This window comes from Raphanus sativus, chromosome 2 (genome assembly GCF_000801105.2).
Source record: "Raphanus sativus cultivar WK10039 chromosome 2, ASM80110v3, whole genome shotgun sequence".
Lineage (NCBI taxonomy): Eukaryota > Viridiplantae > Streptophyta > Magnoliopsida > Brassicales > Brassicaceae > Raphanus > Raphanus sativus.
Genome location: NC_079512.1, coordinates 5997795 through 6017763, shown reverse-complemented (window position 1 = coordinate 6017763; position 19969 = coordinate 5997795). Strand labels below are relative to the sequence as shown.

At 35.6% G+C, this 19969-nt stretch overlaps 5 protein-coding genes across 5 annotated transcripts; 3 read left to right on the top strand and 2 right to left on the bottom strand.

Moving 5' to 3' along the window:
• Positions 1–3629: 3629 nt before the first annotated feature.
• LOC108832408 (uncharacterized) lies at positions 3630–4112 on the bottom strand. Its single transcript, XM_018605896.2, has one exon. It carries the CDS (start codon positions 4110–4112, stop codon positions 3630–3632), a length of 483 nt encoding a protein of 160 aa, XP_018461398.2.
• Positions 4113–4882: 770 nt separating this feature from the next.
• Positions 4883–7730, top strand: LOC108839794 (putative pentatricopeptide repeat-containing protein At1g68930). Its single transcript, XM_018612567.2, has one exon. The coding sequence runs from the start codon at positions 4914–4916 to the stop codon at positions 7146–7148; it is 2235 nt and encodes a 744-aa protein (XP_018468069.1). The 5' UTR covers positions 4883–4913; the 3' UTR covers positions 7149–7730.
• Positions 7731–7911: 181 nt separating this feature from the next.
• Positions 7912–10378, bottom strand: LOC108832207 (exportin-2-like). The gene is made up of 2 exons (XM_018605703.1): positions 8384–10378; positions 7912–8139 (listed from the first exon to the last, which is right to left on the bottom strand). The coding sequence occupies exons 1-2, from the start codon at positions 10376–10378 to the stop codon at positions 7912–7914; spliced, it is 2223 nt and encodes a 740-aa protein (XP_018461205.1).
• Positions 10379–16240: 5862 nt separating this feature from the next.
• Positions 16241–18169, top strand: LOC108842001 (putative F-box protein At3g23950). Its single transcript, XM_018614801.2, has 2 exons — positions 16241–16363; positions 16694–18169. Exon 2 carries the CDS (start codon positions 16728–16730, stop codon positions 18066–18068), a length of 1341 nt encoding a protein of 446 aa, XP_018470303.1. The 5' UTR covers positions 16241–16363; positions 16694–16727; the 3' UTR covers positions 18069–18169.
• A 557-nt stretch (positions 18170–18726) lies between these two features.
• LOC108841946 (protein BOBBER 2-like) lies at positions 18727–19941 on the top strand. Its single transcript, XM_018614732.2, has 2 exons — positions 18727–19142; positions 19288–19941. The coding sequence occupies exons 1-2, from the start codon at positions 18812–18814 to the stop codon at positions 19797–19799; spliced, it is 843 nt and encodes a 280-aa protein (XP_018470234.1). The 5' UTR covers positions 18727–18811; the 3' UTR covers positions 19800–19941.
• Positions 19942–19969: the final 28 nt, after the last annotated feature.

The following is a 19969-nucleotide window of genomic DNA, read 5'->3' as shown; positions in this document are numbered from 1 at the left end:
CAAACACCCTAATTTGTTCTGATATCTCTTCTTCTCCAAACCGTGTTCTTCTTGTTCTCTTCTTCAGTGGCTAAACTCGCTTCGATCTCCATGTTATCAGAGAGATAAAGAAGATGAGGTGATTTCATTTTCAAAACCGTGGTCTTCTTCTTCTTATTGCTTTGAAATCGATTATGATTTTAATTCAATTTTTATTGAAATTCGATTGTAGTGAAGGGGTAATGAAGGTTTCTCTACACTATGGAGGCACCATGGAGCGCAAAGAAAACAGCTTTTCCTATCGGGGAGGATTTGTCAACAGAGATATTGTAATTGATCCGGATTACATGACATGGTCAATGTTTGAAGGGTTCTGTGAAGATAATGGGTCAGGTGGGTCTGTGAAACATGTTTGGTACAAGCTTCCTCAAGAGACGATGGATTTGTTGAGAGTGATTTCCGAACTCAGTTCAGATGCTTGTATAAATCAGATGTGTAGTGAGGCTGTGAAAGTAGGTGGAGTTGATATTTATGTTGAGCAAAATGTTGTGGAAAGGGTTGATGAAGAAGTAGAGAAAGATGGTGAAGACGAGAGACGTGAAGAAGACAGACACGAAGAAGAAAGAGACGAAGAAGACAGAAGTGAAGATGATGTAGATGATGAAGGTCAGAACAATGGAGAACAGTCAAATGCTGCCGATGAGGTAGAGGAAGAAATCATCGAAGACGGAGGAGATAATATTCCAATTCAGTCACTTTTTGGGGATATTTGTGATGAGGAAGTGCAAGGTGAAGCTAATGGTGATGAGGAAGTTAGAGGTGCAGCGAATGATGATGAAGAAGAAGAATCTGAGAGACAGTTAAGGGATGTTGAACGTCCGGCTCCTGCTCCTGACACTGACGATGAATGGGAAGACTTCAATCGACAGGAAAAACACATCTCGAGAACAAGATACAGCAACGAGAAGCCTCCTTACCTGTGGTTAATGCAGACATTCAAGAGTGGAGAGGAGTTCAAAGACCAGCTGTTGCGATATGTTCTGAAGACAAACTTTGATGTGAAGCTTTGTAGATGGGAGAAGACAAAGCTGGGAGCCATTTGTACAAAAAAAAATTGTGATTGGAAGATTTATTGCGCAGTTGAGAAGCCAAAGGGAAAGTGGATGGTGAAGTCTTATGTAGATAAACATAACCATCTCAAGAGTAGCAAAGCAAGGATGTTGAAGCAGGGTACAATTGCAAGGTTGTATAAAGATGAAGCAAGAAGAAGGCCTAGTATTAAGTGGACTGACATCAAGGATGAGATAATGATGAGGTACAGTCTCTCAGTTTCGAAGTGGATATGCACGAAAGCAAGAAGAATGGCTTTAGATTTGGTTATAGAAACGCAGAGAGAACAGTTTGCTAAGCTGTGGGATTATGAGAGGGAGCTTCACCGTTCAAATGATAATATCAAGACTGAGATTGTTACTATTCCTCGTGAAGATGGTAAATTTGTCTTTGATAGATTCTATATTTGTTTTGAGACTCTGAGGAACACATGGAAGCGTTGTTGCCGGCCTATTATTGGACTTGATGGGGCGTTTATGAAATGGGAGTTAAAGGGTGAGATTCTTGCAGCTGTTGGACGAGATGCGGATAATAGGATTTATCCTATAGCTTGGGCAATAGTTAGAGTGGAAGATAATGCATCATGGGCTTGGTTTGTTGATAAGTTGAAGTCTGACTTGGATTTGGGGCTAGGAAATGGATTCACTGTCATGTCCGACAAGCAGAAAGGTTTGATTAATGCTGTTGCAGACCTTCTTCCCCACGCAGAGCATCGCCATTGTGCTAGACACATTTTTGCAAATTGGAGGAAGGTTTATGGAGCATCAGAGTATGAAGATTATTTCTGGGCAATTGCATACAGCTTCACTAAAGGTGATTATGAGTTCAATTTGCATGCTTTAGAAGTGTTTGATGTAAAAGCACATGTGGACTTGCTGAAAACAGAACCGAAGACTTGGTGTAGAGCGTTTTTCAGTCCACATGCACGATGCGAAGATGTTTGCAACAACCTCTCAGAAAGTTACAACAGAACAATCAGGGAAGCTCGTAAGTTGCCACTGATTAACATGCTTGAGGAGATTAGGCGACTTGCAATGAAGCGTATCTCTCGAAGGCGTGAGAAATACAGTGGCTGCTCGACTCACTTTCCACCGAACATCATGGAGATTTTTGAGCAAAACCGCAGAGCAAGTAACCACTGCACAGTCATTAAAAGTAGTGAAAGCTTATATGAAGTCACTGAGTTCGATTGTAGCTACGAGGTATGTCTTCCAGAAAAGCATTGTGCTTGTAATCGATGGGACATCACGGGGATACCTTGCCAGCATGCTATTTATGTCATAAATGAGCATAACAAAGAGCCTGAAGAGTGAGCTTCATACTATCCTCTCAAATCTTTGTATTTTTTTTTTTTGCTATTTAGGTTCTAATTATCTTTGTCTTTGTATTTTTTTTAGCTTTGTTGATCCTTACTATCTGACATCAAGGTGGCAAGACACTTACAGGAACAACATAAGACCTGTCAACGGAGAGAGATTGTGGGAGAAGACAGGTAAAGCACCTATTCAAATTCCTGAAAAAAGAAGGATGCCAGGACGTCCTAAGAATTATGATAGAATCAAGGAGGCACATGAGTCAAAGACAAATCCAACAAGGGTCACAAGAGAAGGAAGAAGGATGACATGTAGCAACTGTAAGCAAACTGGCCATAACTGTGGAACTTGTACTCTACAAGCGGCTCCTGAACTTCCTAAACGTAAAAGAGGACGACCAAGAAAGACTCCGGTTAGTTACAAGTTGATTTGCATTTTTTTTTTATGTGTATCTATGTAACTTAATATATGCTTTTCTTGATAAGGATGATCCTTGGAGCATTCAAAATGCACCAAAGAGGAAGAGGAATGCTCAAAGCCAGTCCACACCAAATCCGGTCAGCACACAGCCTTGTATTGATCCACAACCTTCAACAGCTCCACAGCCTTCAAATGCTCCAACTACTAGAGGACGTGGCCGTCCCCGAGGACGAGGGAGAGGGCGTGGTCGAGGTCGTGGACGTGAGTGTGAGCCTCCTGTTCCAAGAGAGCCTGCTTGCTATATTGGTCCTTACTCTGGTCGTGTCTTTGAGGTATGGGGACCTACTGCTGTGAGTGGTCAGAATTCACAAGGCTCTCAACAACAACATCAAGACTCTTAGGCTCTATCACTTTATCATCATCTTGTATTATGCTTTTCTCACTTCTAAAACTCTGTAGGATGATCTTTGCTTTTCTCACTTCTAAAACTTTGTAGGATGATCTTCTTTTGGTTGAATGTTTTTTTAAACTTCATCACCTTCTATCATTTCTCATGTTCGATGTTGGATGTTTTTTTAAGATTATCTATGATATATTTTCTTAAGGCAGAATACAGGAAGAAGACACAAAATGTAACAACAACCAACATAAACTTCATTGATAAAGGAAGCAACCGTCTACAACCATAATTAACCAACACACATCCATCGAAAATGCAAACTAAAACACAGACACTAATGAAACATGACAAACCGAAACATAAACACAAATCCTAATGAAACATGATAACAAAGACACAAATCAGAACTACTTCTTCAGCATGCCAAAGACAATGATGGTTGTGACAACAATGAAGCCTCCCCACGAAAGACCAAGGAATTGCCTTACCAATTTCTCCTTTTCAACTGCTGTTATAAGTGCAATTTCAAGTTTTTTCTTCTCCTCTGCGAGTCTGTCCCCTTCCTCCAACAATAATGCAGTCGAATCTCCAGTTGTAGCTTGTTGAGAAGTTGTCTTAACACACTGCTGAAGACTTTTGATTTCTTCTCTCTGACGATCCATCACTCCCCTGGCCTCCAACAAACTCTGTTTCTGCCAATCATTTTGCTCCTCCTTATCAATCCACTCCACGAACCCATGAGAATCACACAACCAAAACCTTCGACCAGGATTGTCATCTGTCCATGCTTTCGCCATACTCGATCTCTTCTTGCAGAAGCATAAGGGACCATCGAACTTCTTCTTATAGTATGACCTTGCACCTGAACTCGAGCTTTCACTCTTAGCCATCGATTGTTAATTCGATTTGGGAGATTTCAGAGAAAAATAAAGACAAGAACGAAATTAGGGTTTGTTCTTCTGATTTGGGGATTTTATGAAGGAGCCCGAGTTTTTAACAGCTCCAGCACGTGTTCAATTAACTCTTTAACGGCATTTTAACACTCTGTTAAACAGAGTTAACAGTGTTAAAATCGATGTGTTAAACCTTCGAATTTCAAAAGTTGATGTATTTTACAAACAACCAAAAATAGTCTGTGTATTTTTCGGGGAGTCAAAAAAGTTTGTGTATTTTTCTGGCAAAGAAAATTAAGTCCGTGTATTTTTAAGGAATTTTCCCTTTTTCTTTTTGAGAAGAAACATAAAAATAAATTTAAAATGGTTTTGAATCATTTTTTTGGTAAATTAATATTTTTCTGCATACGTTGTTGTATAACATGTGATGAAAATTATGTTTCCTATGATTTGCTAAACTAAAATATACGATGAAAATTCCATTCTTTCATTGTTTAATTTATGGTTCATTCCTGTTTTTACATTAGGAGAATTAGAGTGAATTTATCATAGTTATGTAATTAAATGAAAAAAATATTTTACCAAAAAAAATTAGAAAAAATATTTGATGTGGTGTAACTGAAACTTTTGAAAATTAAATTTTATATATTGATCCGTTTTAAATTTAATAATTTATAATATGATAATAAACTATTGTCAAAAAGACAAAATTATATTACTGTTTTTTTTTTTTGGCATCATATATTACTGCTTTTTAATGTCATTATGTTGTTTATACAATAAGGTGAACACAAGGCAATGGCTTCGAGCTACTACTCTGCTCAGATAAAGCAATGCCTTGAGCATGGAGGTAGAAACCAGAGCCGCCATCTGAAGACGATCCACGCCCACATCATCAAATCTCTTCCCTCACCAGAGACAATCCTACACAACAAAATCATCCACGGGTATGCGAAAATCAGAAACTCCATTTACGCTCGCCGAGTGTTCGACGAAATTCCCCAGCCAAACATCTACTCCTGGAACAGTCTCCTCATGGCACACTCGCAATCCGGGCACCTCTCGGAGATGGAACGCACCTTCAAGAAGCTTCCTTTCCGCGCCGACGGCGTCTCCTGGAACTTGCTTATCTCCGGGTACTCCTTGAGTGGTCTGCTGGGTGAGGCCGTCAGGGCTTACAACACGATGATGAAAGAAGGTTCTGCTAACTTGACAAGAGTTACTTTGATGACAATGCTGAAACTTTGTTCGGACAATGGGTGTGTTAGTTTGGGGAAGCAAGTTCACGGGCAGGTTAGGAAGCGTGGGTTTGAGTCTTATCTTTTAGTTGGGAGCGCGTTGATGGATATGTATGCGAAAGTTGGTTTCATCACCGACGCAAAGAAGGTTTTCTACGGTTTAGAGGATAGGAACACGGTTATGTACAACTCACTGATGGGAGGACTTCTAGCGAGTGGGATGGTCAAAGACGCGCAGGAGCTGTTTCAAGAAATGGAGAAAGATTCGGTTTCTTGGACGGCTATGATCAAAGGGCTTGCTCAGAATGGACTGGAGAAGGAGGCTATTGAGTTTTTCGGAGAGATGAAAGTGGAAGGCTTGAGGATGGATCAGTTTACGTTTGGAAGTGTGCTACCTGCTTGTGGAGGACTAGGAGCAATAAAGGAAGGGAGGAAGATCCATGCTTGTATTATCAGGACCAATTTTCAGGATAACGTATACGTGGGTAGTGCTCTCATTGACATGTATTGCAAGTGTAGGTGTATAGACTACGCAAAGACTGTTTTTGATGGGATGAAGCAGAAGAATGTTGTGTCTTGGACAGCTATGGTTGTGGGTTATGGCCAGGCCGGTCGTGCTGAAGAAGCTGTTAAAATGCTCCTTGAGATGGAAAGAAGTGGGGTTCAGCCAGATCATTATACGCTGGGACAAGCGATCAGTGCGTGTGCCAACATAGCTAGCTTAGAAGAAGGCTCCCAGTTTCATGGGAAGACTATAGTTTCTGGCCTTATAGATTATGTCACCGTCTCAAACTCACTGGTGACTCTGTATGGTAAATGTGGAAATATTGATGATTCGGCTAGGCTGTTCAACGAGATGAGTTTCAGGGATGAAGTGTCTTGGACTGCAATGGTTTCCGCGTATGCCCAATTTGGAAGAGCCAACGAGGCTATTGATCTGTTTGACAGAATGGTACAAGAAGGACTAAAACCTGATGGAGTGACTTTGACCGGTGTTATCTCAGCTTGCAGTAGGGCAGGATTAGTAGAGAAAGGACAGAGATATTTTGAGTTAATGACGAATGAATATGGAATAGTACCGAGCAATGGCCATTATTCTTGCACGATTGATCTCTTTAGTCGATCTGGAAGGTTAGAGGAAGCAATGAGTTTCATTAATGGGATGCCTTTTCCTCCGGATGCAGTTGGTTGGACCACTTTACTCAGCGCGTGTAGAAACAAAGGTAACTTGGAAATAGGCAAATGGGCGGCTGAATCACTCATAGAGCTAGATCCTCATCATCCTGCTGGCTACACCTTGTTATCAAGCATATATGCTTCTAAAGAAAGATGGGATTGTGTGGCGCAGTTAAGGAGGGAGATGCGAGAGAAGAAAGTGAGAAAAGAACCTGGACAGAGCTGGATCAAATGGAAAGGGAAGTTGCACAGCTTCTCAGCTGATGACGAGTCAAGTCAATACCTAGATCAGATATATGCTAAGCTCGAGGAACTGAACCAAATGATCTTAGATGATGGTTATAAACCGGATACTAGTTTTGTTCAGCATGATGTTGAGGAAGCAGTAAAAATAAAGATGCTCAACTATCACAGTGAAAGACTCGCCATTGCTTTTGGATTAATATTTGTACCCTCAGGGTTACCTATCAGAGTAGGGAAGAATCTAAGAGTGTGTGTGGATTGCCACACTGCAACCAAACATATCTCCAGCGTCACTGGTAGAGAGATAATAGTTAGAGATGCTGTTAGGTTCCACCGTTTTAAAGATGGAACTTGCTCATGCGGAGACTTCTGGTAGGGGTTTTCGTCTTTGAATTTTCTGACACAGAGAGCCAACGTGATGCTTCAGTTGACTGCATTGAGCTCCAATTGGGTGAATTGGTCAAATATATTACAACAAGGCGGATCCAGATAATTTATTAGTGAAGTTATAGAGTTGCATTTGGACTTAGAATAGAATGATAAACCACTGTTTCATGTCTTTGGTCAAAGAAGGGTAAAGAAAAGGAAATTGCTACCATCTAACTGTACTGCAAGAGTTCAAGCTCTTCAACATATGCAGAATTTTTCAGATGATCCTATCAAGCTGGCTCAATTCTGTTTTCAAGTAAACATTTTAGTAACGCCTCGGATCTAGATGGAAGTGTTTACTTTAAAAGGTGGATGAGATCTCCGCCCTTGGGGTTCAAGTGCATCTATTACCGTTTGTAAGTTAAAAGAGTCTGCAACTCACGGAAAGCATGCAACTCAAAGAGAGGTGATTGATGTAATTTACTAATACTTGCATGTACTAGTAGAGACACACAAGTTGCTCAAGAAGTGAAATGACAAAAATCAAATGTTGTAAAACATGATTCTCTGGTTTGTAAATGTATATGATAAGTTCAAAACGTCATTTATTCACGATTTGCTTTCAGTTAATGAGTTGCAAAACAAAATGTATGCTTTCTAAACTTTTTCTTGTATCAAGAGCATGTTTCTAAACAAACCGTTATACACTATACAGAAGAAAAACTCGCTATGCTTATGTCAACACCCAACAATAATCTAGACAGACCCCTCTACAAGCCACCGCTTGCTTGGTAAGTAGTGCAGATCTGAGCCCAGTCTTGTTTGTTAGACTGGTCAAGATTCTCATCAATAATGATCTGCAACACACCAGGAGGATTAGCAAGACGGGAAAGATGAGACACAGTAGAAACTAGTAGCTCCTTTGGATCCTTTATGCCCTCAGCATGATCTTCTTTCTTGATAGCGTTGTGAACATCTTCTATGATTTCTGCACACCTCTGATGACATAGTACCAAAGTGATTATGCTGTTAAGCATTTTCCCCCATCTTGTAGACTTTGATGATACTTCAGGTCACCTATATAACACGTTGGTTGCTGCAACAGCTGCTAATTTTATCTCCCGAGTCTCCCAATCCATGATTGATTTCAAGCTTGGAATCCAGACAGCATCCAAGAACTCAAATAACAAGTTATCTTGGAGTGAATTGATACTCCTCTAGATAACCTCGTCCCTTAACTACCACAACAAGCGAGAAGAAGAGTAGCAGAGCTTTCTGAAACCTGATGGTTTTGTTAGCTTGATAGAGTTGGAATAGAACCGGCAATACATGCTCCATGTCAATCCTAGTGGGTCTGAGCTCCTTGAAAACAACACAAAGAAGATCAAAACCTTCCTTCTGAGTCCTTGGAGATGAGACTAGTCTTTTGGATATCGTCAGAGCATATGGCCACACATGATCAAAATTCTCAGGTGCAATAGGCAACACGGTCTGAATCAAACGCACTAGCCCCGCAAGATTTTTGGAATCCAAGTCGTGCAACAAGCATATATCCATGATATCATCTGAGGATGCATTATTCAACTCGATAAACTGAGCCATAAGCTGAAGTGCATAGGGCATGAAATCTTCCAGTTTCCTGTCCAAAATCATCTTGACACTTGGGAACAGAACCATTTCAAATGCAGACGTAGGAGGTATGTCTCTCTCATAGGCTCGTCGAAGTAGTAAAGCGATTGACTCAAACACGTACCGGTTGAAAACCGAGTTTTTAGGAAGTTTGCAAACTTCATTGAGAACAGCTGTCAAACGCACAATGTAACTTGTAGCAGCATCAGCACTCATCTCGGCAACACTAAGGACCCGCATTATGCACTTCATGACAAATGGATTTTCCTCAGACTCTACTAGCTTCAATGCATCAAACAAGTTCCTCATTATCAAAACTTCATCTATGTCACGAGCAACATACCTGCTCTTTCCACCTTCCTCCTTCACTAGTAGTAGCTTTTCTATGCAGCTAGCAGCATATGAGTGAACCACGTTTGACTCTGCTTGAAGCAACCGGGCCAGGTCCTTGAGCAACTCGATTCCAACTGGCTTTTGGATATCAGCAGAAAACACCGCTAGGAACTTCAAGCACCTTGCCTTTAGCATAGGATAACTTCCGTTGTCAAAGCTATGTAACTGAGAGAGAATGATTTTCTGAAATGCCATCCGAACAATATCACCCGGTGATATATCACCCACAGAGATCACCAAGTCGATTACACAAACCTCATTTCTCCACAGTGCAGCTCTGTTTTCTGAGAATGATCTATGAAGCTTCTGTAACTCAAGTAAAACTACATATACAACTTGACTAGCATAGTTTGTCGCAAGTCCCCTCAACAGCTCACAAGCCATTCTTCTTCTGTTGTCTACACCACTCAGCTCAATGTCTCTACGTATAAACTCCATGTAGTTCATGTTGAACAGTTCTTCTTCTTCTACCCTCAATAAGACATTTGGAATCACAGCTTCTAAACATAATGTCTTGATTGAACTGTTGTCCCCAAACAAGTAATGGTGATGACTACTTGTGCTCACAGTTGTAAGATACATTAAAGCATATGTAGCAACCTCATCTCTGCTATCCTTGGCTAATGAGAAGATCAATCTCACAAACTCACTGACATACCGCCCACAGTCTTTTTCATGCTTCTCTATATACTGGTTGATGAGAGCGAGGAGAGCACATTTAAGACCATTCAACACTTCCAGTTCTGGACTGGCAGAAGATTGTACGTACTTAGAAAACAGCAACATCATACTATCCACATTGTTCTTGAAATAGTCTGGTAGGAACTTAAAGCCGAGTGAAAAGCACATGGAGAGGCACAATGTTTGGGACTGAATCAACGACTTGTGGCTCACGATAGAGTTCGTTTGAAGCAGCGAATCAGTGTCTCGGAATGTTTCGATAAGAGGTTCGGAAAACAAATCTTGACAATAACTCAAATCACTCATCTGATCATCGGTCATGCACGTTTGCCTGAACTTCTTGAAAATAGAATCAGCAGTCCCAAGAATATCATTCACGGATGCATAATCTTTATCCGAAACGGCTGCCCTAAGTTGAGAGATAATACGGGGAAGAAAGGTAGGCCAAGATTTTAGGTAACCTTTCTGACCAATGATCATCATGGCTTCATTCAACTCGCTCTTGATGTGCGGGGATAGAGAAGAAGACTCCATAATGCAAGTCTTGATCTGCGACCGGTGAGAGAGTCACCTTTCCTGAATTCTGGGTTCGTCAAGTTTTGTTCGAAAGAGATGAATCAGTCACCTTTCTTGAATTTTGCGTTCGTAAGTTTTGCTCGAGAGATGAGATGAATCAGAAAAAAAGAGGGAAACGAATTTTAGGTTTGGTGATTAAATTTAATCATATAATAATCGATTAATAAATGAACCCAAGTTATGTTTTAAAAAAATTCAAGGTTATTAGATGATTCATATTTTAGTCATTTTAGTGTATAAACAACATTGCATGTAGGTGTGATTAGGAATTGTATGTGTATAAATTGCATACACGGGGGTTCGGATGCAAAATCAGAAGTTTTGGGGTCAAAGTCTAAGCTTCTCAAAATATCAAGAACCAAAGTCAAAAAAAGAACACTGTTGAAGCTTCCTGCAATTCACGACCACCGAAGAAGATGAAGTGTTCGATCGAGGTGTTCCGGTTTGCTCGATCCGTTCGCCTCGACGCCAAGCATGCTGTTCTGGATCGAACCCAGTGAAGTGACCGCTTGGAGAAGACCAGTCTGCTCGATCCAATGCCCTCGACACCCATGCTTCCAGTTCACAACCCGTGAAGCTCTGATTCATCGAAAACACGTAACCTGATCCTCTCGATTCGAAGCTCTCGGCGACCAATCTTCAACCTTTCAAACCTAGCTTGCTGAACCGATCACTTTGAAGAATCTGTGTTGCTCGATGCGAGCTCTCGGAGTGACGACAAGGCTTGGACAGAGGAGACGGCGAGGCGGAGAATATGAGTCCGGTGGCAGAGTACAGAGCCCGAACTCGGAAACATAGCACAGCCATGGTCGCAGGGGAAGCGCCGTAGTTGCAGCGATGGAGGTCAACCGAGGAAGAAGATGAAGCCCAAACGCAATTTGGCTCACACCGCGCGATCTCAAACGCAACTTTCTCATATCGCAGCGTTTCATAAAAACTGCGATTGACCCAGTGTAAAGACCTATATAAATGTTTTTTTTTTTTTTTTTTATCAAAAGAGACCTATATAAATGTTTTAAGGAAAAACCGCTAGTTTATCTTTTGACAACCAGACGTTTATCAACACTTATCAGAGATTATCAGATCTAAACTTCATTTCTCATCTTTTTAGATTAAAGTTTGATTCTTGATTATCTTTTAAGATTTTGCTGATTTCTAGATTATCTCTGTCTCTTTTATTCACGTTTATCTCAACACCTAACATTTGTTTAAAGATTTCCATGGTTGATTATCTATCCATATTTTCAAATCTAACATAATTTAGGTATTTCAACATATGTTATTCAAATTTATGTATAATATATTATTTTGCTTATATATTTTAAAAAATCTAATATATATAATAAATTTTAAAATATTTTAAAATAATTTATTTCGCCGGATTTTAGAATGTTAGTTAAGAAGATCATGAAAGTATAATATTGAATAAATCTAATATGTTGTTGTTACGTAGATACTGATAGTCTATATCTAGTGATTAGTCATTATTATCTTATAAAGTTTACATATAATTATGTAGTGTATAGTTTTTTTTTTAAATCAACGAGGTTCAAATTGGATCCAACTTAATGATCTATTTTAATAGTACTAGATTTTCAATTCGCGCTACGCGCGAATCTATATTAATAATTAGTATCATTGTATACTAATACTAAGATAATATGCATTTTATATGAAATTTTATTCAATGTGTGCTTTATTATTTTTCATATTCAGACTTTTATACAAGTATATTTTAATAACTAATATTTAGATATCTTCTTGTTGACCCAAAAAATATCTTATTCTGTGTATGTAAATTTGTTGTATATTTATAAATGTGTTTAAATTTTTTAATAATATTCTTAAAAATTATATTAACTGTAATATTCATATTAATTAATATTACACTATAATAATTATTTATTATATTTTATCTACCTTTCTATTTGAAGGAAATACAAAAATTAATGCAGATGCACCATATCTAACTTTACTTTGTATTTACCAAAATTTTACAATAAAATTATAATTATTATATATTTTGGCATATGTAATTGAAATATTCATTTTTAATTCTATTTAATGCATATCTGGTAGTATTATATTTAGGGTTGTTCCATAAAAATGTTTTTTTGATTAGCTTAATGAATATTTTGATTATTATTCTTGAAAATATTTATGTAAAAATTTTATTCAAATTTTAATTGTTGATTAGTAAATAAATATGTTAATTCATTTGATTGATAAAAGTCAGTTTGAAACAACATAGATAAACGATTTGAAAACACATAGATAAATTACATGTTTAACAATATATGACCTTACATAAGTTTTTTTTTGCTTAATTTCATTTCTTTTGTTATAAAATTATCCTTATCTTATTTTTATTTTACTTTGAGATAAATAATTTTCTGACATTTAATATTTAAATATAAAATTAAAATGCTGATATTTTATATTATTGCCATGAATTTTTAATTATATTTGAACACTATAACTAATATATATCCTAAGATTTACTTTCTATTGTTTCATTATTTTCATTTTTTACTAAATTTAATATTGACTTCTTTTTTTAGGAAATAGCATCAATTTTTAAATCATATGTTTTCAGTATGTAATTAAAATTGCTTTAGATTCTTATTTTTTTATCATTTAAAATATTTAAAATCAAACTGATTTTAATTATTTTTCTTTTTTACTAAATCTAATATTTATTTCCTTTTTATGTTGAAAGAAACATTTTTGAAAGTCTTGAAATTTTGTAAGATGATATCTAAAAGGTAATTTGGCATATTTTTGGTGCTTTAAAATAATATGTGGACATTCTCAATTATTTTGTGCAACAAATAATATATAATATATATTTTTTGAATATTGTCAGTAGCATATAACCTATACTTTAAAAGATCATGTTTTTAGTTTTATATAGGTATAGTTGTTCGAAAGTATTGCATTTTAAAATTAATTATTATTATTTTTTTGTTATTTTTATGTTAATGTTTGAACATTTTTTTATATTAAGTTAAATAATACATGATGGTTTTAATTTTATAATATAAATTATTTGACATTTATTTATATTTTGTTTTGAAATAAAAAGTTTTCGTAATATTAACTTTTTAGAAATAGAAAAATTAAAAAAACGATCTTGGCATTGTTTGGTGCTTTAAAATAATATGTAGACATTCTTTTTTTTTTAATATGTAGACATTCTCAATGATTTATAATATCAAATTATATATTGTACATGTTATTTATTTATGAATATTTAAAACAGTATATAACCTAAACTTTGAAAATCATGAGTTTAAATTTAGATTTATATAGTTATAATTGTTTGAAAGTTTTTCATTTTTAAACTAATATTTTATTTATTTATTTATTAATTTTGAAAAACTATTATACTATGTTAACTAATATATAGTATTTATATTTTTGTAAATTCATCTTATTTTATATTGATTTATATTTTATTTTGAAATAAATGATTTTTGGTAATATTGATATTTTTAAAATTAATAAACGAAAATAACTATTTATCATATTTTGATTGGTAGTCTGGCAATAATGCATGGAAATTCTCAATGGTTTATATAATCAAATTATATATAGTATATGTTATTTATGAATTTTTTCAGTGATGTAGTCTTTAACCGAAACTTTGAAAATTATGAGTTTAAATTTAAATTTATATAGTTATAATGATTTGAAATCTTTTATTTTTAAATTTATTATTATTTTGTTATTTATTTGTTACTTCCGAAAATAATATTATAGATTATGTTAACTTATATATAGTATTTATGTTTTTATAAATTTACCTTATTTGATATCAAATTATATTTTATTTTATATTAAACGATTTTCTTGGAATATTTACAATTTTAGAAATAACAAATTAAAAATATGATTTGAATTAAGAATTTGTAAGAAGTCACCTTGTAACTTGTTTTGTTGTTGATGACCAAGAAGTTCTTTATCATGTAGATTACATCAGTCCTTAAATCTCCTTCATACTATTCAATTAGTTGGTATGAAAGCGTGGATTGTTCCTCTCTGTAAAAATTTGTGTCAAACAATATACACTGTTTATAAAGTTTTGGATTGATAATTTATAAATAAAATTCTTTATACCTTATTTGTAACAAAAGGGTGATTGTATCCAAAGGTTGATGATCTCAGAAAAATTTTTGTTACATCCTTTCCAAAAGTAAACTACTCTAGCAAGAACTTCATTATTAGTAAAACTTTTTTTAAGATCATCAAAAATCAACAAAGAAGCAACCATTGTGTAAGTCTCTCGTTTTCTTTCAATACTCCCCTCAAGTTAAACTTGAAAACTTTTTCAAGCTTTAGACAATTGTTTATAGTTACCAAATACTTCATATATTAAAAAGTTTCTTCTTTTGTATTTAAGTGATTTTCCCTTTTCAGATGTTTAACTTTTTGTTATTCATTGACTTTAAATTTAGTTTTCTATTTTCTTGTATAAATGATACTTTTAAAATAAAAAATTAAATTATAACAAAAATGGTAAATTAACTTAAAATAATACATTAACTAACACAAAAATCTAAAAGTATTTGTTATACCTAAAAATAAATATTTATTTTGCTAATATTAATATTTTCTTTTTATTTTCCTTTTTACTTTAATAATTAGCATATATAAGTAAGATGTGAACTGTTAATTTTTAAGTTTAAGCTATATATGTAAATTAATTTCGTTTTTAATATTTTTTGGAAATATTGACATTTTAAAAATCAATAAATTATGTTGCTGATTTGTCGAGTTTTTTAATTTGTTAATTTAACTATGTTGATTTTCCAATTTTCTCTAACATTTACCATTTATTTAATTAAGCTGTAAAATGTTAATATTTATTTTGTTAGTTTAATTATATATATTATCAATTTCGTTTTAAAAAATTGGAAATACTAACATTTTTTAAAATAATAAATTAAAGATGTGTGTCATATTTTAACTGGTCGTTTAAAATCCTATGTGGACGTTTTCAATGGCTTATAACCTCAACTTTTATATTTCAATATCTCACCCCTCAAGTTAAACTTGAAAACTTTTTCAAGCTTTAGACAATTATTTATAGTTACCAAATACTTCATATATTGTGTATTTAAGTGATTTTTCCTTTTCAGATGTTTAACTTTTTGTTATTCATTGACTTTAAATTTAGTTTTCCATTTTTAATAATCGAGTTTTCCATTTTCTTGTATAAATGATACTTTTAAAATAACAAATTAAATTTATAACAAAAATGGTAATTTAACTTAAAATAATTACATTAACAAACACAGAAAAAAAATCTAAAAGTATTTGTTATACCTAAAAATAAATATTTATTTTGCTAATATTAATATTTTCTTTTTCTTTTCCTTTTTAATGTAATAATTAGCATATGTAAGTAAGATGTAAAATGTTAATTTTTAAGTTTAAGCTACATATGTAAATTAATTTCGTTTTTAAATATTGTTTTGGAAATATTAACATTTTAAAATCAATAAATTATGTTGCTGATTTGTCGTTATACGATTTGCTAATTTAACTATTTTGATTTTCCAATTTTCTCTAGCACTTACCATTTATTTAATTAAGCTGTAAAATGTTAATATTTATTTTGTTAGTTTAAGTTATATATATTATCAATTTAATTTTTAAAAAATTGGAAATATTATCAGTTTTAAAAATAATAAATTAAAAGAATGATGTGTCATATTTTAATTGATCGTTCTAAATCCTATGTGGACGCCCTCAATGGCTTATAGCCTCAACTTTTATATAGTATAGATTGATATTTTGGTTCAGAAAATATTTAGGATTTTTTTTTGTCAATTACTGGTTAAAGATAGGATGTGGTTGAAAAAAAAAATCAAAAGGGAAAATTAAGAATTGGAGAGACGGGAGAAATTGGTACAATTGGCAGTCCACACAATACGCCGGGTAGGATTATCTTCATTGCTTTCAGTTTTGATGGTTTTATCTTTTTTTTTTGTGTTGTGTTGGGGTTTTGTGTTTTTTTGGGGGTAGCTCATCGATCTATCTATTTTTCTTCATTCTGTGTTGTTTAAATTCTTCAGATCTAGCCTTGTCTTTTTCTTTTTCCTTTTTTTCTGCATCGAATGGATCTTTCAATTATGAATGCTCTCTAGGGGTGTTAGGTTTTTCATAGTTTATGTCGTGAGTGACAAGTCAACCTCTTTGATTCTCGGACATAGCTCCTGTTACTAAGTAACTGAGAATTTGCTCATTTATGTTCTCTCTTACTTACAGTGAATATTTGTCCTTGAACGCTCATCTCCCGGTCATGGTGGCCACCTCGGCAGTGTCGTCCTTCCTTTTTGATTCTAATGGAAATAATGGCAACAACAAGCAGAGAGGTGGTACTGATGATCTTCCAGAGGAAGTAGTGATAGACATAATCGCAAGACTGCCGCCGAAAAGTGTCGTTAGTTTCAAGTTGGTGTGTAAACAATACAAATCGCTTACGGAATCTGCATTCTTCCGCGATATCTACCGTAGGAACTTCTACGCAGCCTCTTCTTCCAACTGTTCCATCCTTCACGGAGGTCACCATCTCTTATTGGAACATTCTAGTTTGGAGTTGTTGAAACTCGATCTACCATCACCATCATCGCTTGGTGATTCTTTCTTTGCAAGTGTTTTGGCTCAAGAAGAGATCAGGGTTGCGGCTTGCGCTGATGGATTAGTTTTGCTGCGTCTCAATGAGAAGGACATGAAGAAGACGCGTTACTACATTGGGAATCCTGTGCTACCACAATGGATTCAACTCCCTCCTCCTCCTTCGACACAGGATTTGACATTCCTTTTTCCTGGTTTCAGTGTTACTGGACTTGTGACCCGAATGCACAATGGTTCCCTCTTAGCTTACAAGGTGGTTCGATTACATATCGAAGCACTCAAGTGGAGTTTTGAGATCTTTTCGTCGGATACAGGTGAATGGAGTGTTACACAAGTCTCCTGTCCTGTCCATTACGGTGTTTCTATGTTCGGCATATTCAACCCCGTTTCTTTGAATGGAAAACTTCACTGGCTTGATCACTCCCGTCGTATTATTATTGTCCATGATTTCTTCGAGGCTCATCATCATGACGAGGATCAACTTCGAGTCATATCCCTACCCGCCTCGATGCAAGGCATTGAGCCTCGACGATTCGGCATGTATTTTTCCCCCACTCCATCGGCTAAGATGATTTGCACCACCTCACAAGGATATTTTGTGCTTGTTGATGCTGGATTGTTGCAAGAGGTTAAGAGCAGCTATAACGTTAGGGTTTGGAGGCTCAAGTGCGATGTTGATTCCTGGAACTGGCAAAAGGCATGGGAAATCAACATGGCATCCGTAGGGCTTCCACTTAACTGTGTTCCAATGGCAGTCAACTGTTTTGATATCCACATCATCTACCTATGGGACTTAGACCTCAAATGTTTCCTATCTTTTAATCTTCTCGCAAATACAATATCTTATGTAACTCGTAAAGATGGTGTCTACACGGGAAATAACCCTTTTGTTTTCCACGACCCTATGGCAGTAGACGGTGTCGTCTACAAGGAAGACAAACTCTGCTTCGAGCAACATCCCTGCCTTTTTCACTTTGTTCCGTCTTTGCAAGTTGTACCTAGCTAGCTACACAGTAATAAACCAAGGATGATATTGTTGGTTCTTATTTTCATTCTCAAGCTTCTTTGTTTTCAACCTTTCTGTTTTTTTTTTTTGGTTGCTTTTCAACATTTTCTTTTGTTACATAAAATAAAAGCTGCAAAGGATTGGTGTCTTGAATTAGGTAAGACTTGGGATGGTGCGTTTTGTATGTTTTATCTCTCTCTGGTTCTGATTGGTGGTAAGAAGAGGTAAACATGTTTCTAATCTTGTTTTGTTCCCTGCTGCTGTAACGAAGTCATGCAAGTAGGATTTTCATTGTAACGAAGTCATGCAAGTAGGATTTTTCATTCTAAATAAACATAGGAAAAAAAATTCAAATCTTATTCCGTTTCCTAGAAACTAATCTTTTTTTGTCAACTTCTAGAAACTAATCTTAATCTCTTAAAAAACAATAAACTAAAATTTTATAAATTGTATAAATTATTTATAGGCAATTGCAAATTTCCATATTATTTAACAGAAAGATAAATAGGAAAATATATTTGGATAAAAGGAAAGTTATGAATTTTGGAAATCAAAGAAAAAGATCCAAAACAATTTTCGAAAAGGTTTATGGCTTTTTCTCGAACATTCCTTTTTGCGTGTATCGCTTCTCCCTATAAATACTAAAGTCTCTGTTTCATTGTCTACTACAAAAATTTCATTCTGATATTCAATCCCCTCTGACTATATCAGCAAAAGAAAACCTAAAACCTTAACGAGAACCCATGGCCATAATCTCTGAGATGCAGGAGGAGAAGAGACCCTCGTTGCCGTTCACAGCAAGTCTTGATCCTTCAAACCCCCTAGGGTTCTTGGAGAAAGTTCTTGACTTTATTGGGAAAGAGAGCGACTTTTTGTCGAAAGACTCGGCTGAGAAAGAGATTGCAACTGCTGTTAAGGCCGCGAAGAAGAGATTGAGTGAAGTCGAGAAGAAGAAGAAGGAGAAGGAAACCGTGAAGCCCATGGAGGTGGAGAAGCCAAAGAAGGAAAGCTTGAAGACCACGGAACCCATGGAGGTGGATAAGCCTAAGGAGGAAGAGAAACCAAGTCCCATTGGTAAGCCCTTTGATCTTGATTGATGAGTTTTGTTTGATTCTGCTGTTATATTGGACTAGGGTTTTGGAGAAAGTTTATATGAACTAATTCTTGAGTTGTTTATTTTCTCTTAATGTAAACTAACTTGTTGTCTCTTTTGGTGCAGTTCCTAACAAAGGCAATGGGCTTGATTTTGAGAAGTACTCATGGACACAGAATCTCCAGGAGGTCACCGTCACCATCCCAGTGCCTAGCGGCACCAAATCACGCTCTGTCACCTGTGAAATCAAGAAGAACCGTCTGAGAGTTGGTCTCAAAGGACAAGATCCATTCATCGATGGTGAGTTCTTCAATGCTGTCAAGCCTGACGACTGCTTCTGGAACATCGAGGATCAAGAGGTGATATCGGTGCTCTTGACAAAGCAGGACCAGATGCAGTGGTGGAAGTACTGTGTGAAGGGTGAGCCTGAGATTGACACTCAGAAGGTTGAACCAGAGAGCAGCAAACTGTCTGATCTGGACCCGGAGACTCGCAGTAGCGTTGAGAAGATGATGTTTGATCAGAGGCAGAAGCAGATGGGACTTCCAACGAGTGATGAGATAGAGAAGCAAGATATGATGAAGAAGTTTATGTCTCAGCATCCTGAGATGAACTTCTCTAATGCAAAGTTTAACTGATCTTTCTTGTTCTCTCTTCTTGTTTAAGCCAAATTTGTATTTGAACTATCATCTTGTTATGGCTTTCAGATTGAATCTACCCTTTTGGTTTTGTTCAAGACAGCTGTGATTCGTTAAAAAAAATTATCTTGTTATTTATTAATTATGTGTTCAAAACTGGTTTGATTAAA